This window comes from Otolemur garnettii, unplaced genomic scaffold (genome assembly GCF_000181295.1).
Source record: "Otolemur garnettii isolate 467f Iridium unplaced genomic scaffold, OtoGar3 scaffold00055, whole genome shotgun sequence".
NCBI lineage: Eukaryota > Metazoa > Chordata > Mammalia > Primates > Galagidae > Otolemur > Otolemur garnettii.
Window position 1 is genome coordinate 4061365 of NW_003852450.1, and position 2496 is coordinate 4063860.

The following is a 2496-nucleotide window of genomic DNA, read 5'->3' on the forward strand; positions in this document are numbered from 1 at the left end:
GCTGTAAGCTGTATAATGCCACGGCACTCTACCAAGGGTGATAAAGTGAAACTCTGGCTTTACAAAAAAAATTTGAAAAAAAAATGCAGGGATCCCTTGTTAAAAAATATCAGTATTGCTGTCTCTCTATCCTGCCTCTCTCTGCCTTTCTTCTCTACTCTCTCTTCTCTTCCCCACTCTCTCCTTATCTCTCTCCCCTCTTTTCTCTCCTCCCTGGGGCTGCTCTGCAGCCTTCCTCCCCCCCCCAATAAAGACCTTTAGTACAAGCAAAAAAAAAAAAGAAAATTTCAGTATTGACTCGACACCTGTATCACAGTGGTTAGAGCACCCGCCACACACACTGAGGGTGGTGGGTTCGAACCAGGCCAGAGCCTGCTAAACAACAATGACAACCGCAACAAGACAACAGCCGGGCGTTGTGGCGGGCACCTGTCGTCCCAGCTACTTGGGTGGCTGCGGCAAAAGAATGGCTTACGCCCAAAAATTTGAGGTTGTTTTAGTTGTGACGCCATGGCACTCTACCCAGGGCGATATAGAGAGACTCTTGTCTCGACCAAAAAAAAAGTTTTCAGGGCGGTGCCTGTGGCTCAAAGTAGGAGGGCGCCGGCCCCACATACCAGAGGTGGCAGGTTCAAACCCAGCCCCGGTCAAAAACTGCAAAAAAAAAAAAAAATTCAGTATTGTTTCCAATAGTTTGCAAACAGACAATACTACAGTGAATTATACAGGGTGGCCACAAAGTTCGTGTGTAATTGCGTATGTATTGTGTATGTGTATTTTTCCATTGTTGGAGTTCCCAGTAAATCTTACGGACATTTATATTTGTAGCAAGAGCGGGTCCTAAAAGTGGCCATACATAGGGAAAATGAGAAATTGTAGCTAAATGTACCTTTATTTACAAAATATTCATTATAAGATTTTACAAGATATTTACAAAATATTCTTACCTCTGCGCAACTGAGCTCCGAGGAACTTAGTCCACCTCTTATTCCAATTCTTTTTCACAGTATCCTGGCCAAAGCTGGGTACATGGTAAGACCTCAGGTAAGATTTTTATCATCCTAACATAAATAGGTCTAACATACCTTTCTGTAAGGAACAAAGTGAACAAATTTTCACGGGACTGACACAGACACACCGCAACTTTCCTGCGTACCCGTGGGCACGCGCCTCGACAGGGTCAGCTGCTTTCCACAGCTGAGCACTAGACTGAATTGCTTTCCTACGTTAGTAGGATTTTTCCCGGAACCTTCCTTGCAGAATCTGAAGCGGCCCGCCCGGACAACGCCGCTGAACACACAACATAGTACGGACTAGTAGGTTAACTATATGCCTGAAAGTTTTAGCTCACCTATATGTTTCCGGAAAAAATGGCCTTCCATTCCTGCACTTGTTAAAGTCCTGAGTGACTATAACATTTTTAGACCTTTAAAAAGGCCGTGATTTATTGATTCCAAAAGAGTTTATGTTTTATTTTGGTTAGGCATATATGTGGGCAGCCCACTTGAAACGAATAAGGAAGGCGGGGGAAGAAAGCGGAAGCCGCGGGGCCTTCTAAGTCAGAAAGTCTCCGGAGCTTGCGCTCGGCTCTTCTCTGCGCCCCCGACTTAGACGCAGGTCTTGGAAGCGAGAAGTGGAGTAGGCGTCGTTGCCGGAGCTGAGACCGGGCGGCCAGAGAGTCCGCAGGGATGAACCTCGAGTTGCTGGGTGAGGAGGGCTATGGCTGCGTATTAGAGAACCCTTTGGTACTGGAGAGGAGGGACTCGGGCAGGGAGGTAAGGCAGGCTGTAACCTTAGGCACACTTCTGCGGTGGATCACTGGGCACACCTGATATGGAGCATTAACAGGAGGAGGAAACCCAGTTTCTGCCCAGGTAGAATGCATTGCCTTTCCCGAGGCCACTTTCCCATCAATTGTGGAAAGATAGTGACACACAGTTTGTGATTTAGCTGTGATTACAAGGATCATAGAGGTTGAATCAGCCCAGAGCAGGTAGGACCAGAGTTTTTGGTAATGGAATCTGAAGAAGTGAGGTTTGGGGTGAAGCTCTGAAGACTTGTCAGGGGTTTGGTTGCCTAGACAGAGTGTAGACACACAGAATGTCTAAGAGGAGGGGACTTGAAGATCTTCTGGTAGAAGTCTCTCATGGAACAGATGAAAACAGGCTAAGAGGGTCGTGACTAGGCACTAAAACAAGTAAATGACATAGTTGGCACTGGAGTCCAGTTATGTTGACTTGCTATTGCTGGTCCTTAACTACAAAGGACAGCATGTAAATCACCGAGGTGTGAACTATGAAGGCAGTTGCCTTTTACCATCTTCACTTTGGGTATTTACTCTTACCCTTTCCCTAAATTGTTTAAAAACTTGGTCATTTCTTCTGCGTTTTCATTAGGTGACATTTAGCATGGGAGCCTAGGAATGTCAGAGGTTTCTTTTAAAAAGTTAAGATGTGGCTCGGCTCCTATAGCTCAACCGGCTAAGGCGCCAGCCAC

The 2496-nt window shown here is 46.2% G+C and overlaps 1 protein-coding gene across 1 annotated transcript in view; it reads left to right on the forward strand.

Moving 5' to 3' along the window:
• The first annotated feature begins 1537 nt into the window (after positions 1-1537).
• RBBP5 (RB binding protein 5, histone lysine methyltransferase complex subunit) overlaps positions 1538-2496 on the forward strand; it is a 46728-nt gene continuing 45769 nt past the window's right edge. Inside the window, exon 1 of the mRNA XM_012806600.2 lies at positions 1538-1707. Within this exon, the coding sequence (XP_012662054.1) occupies positions 1689-1707 (19 nt within the window). The 5' untranslated portion in view covers positions 1538-1688. The remainder of the gene's footprint in view (positions 1708-2496) is intronic.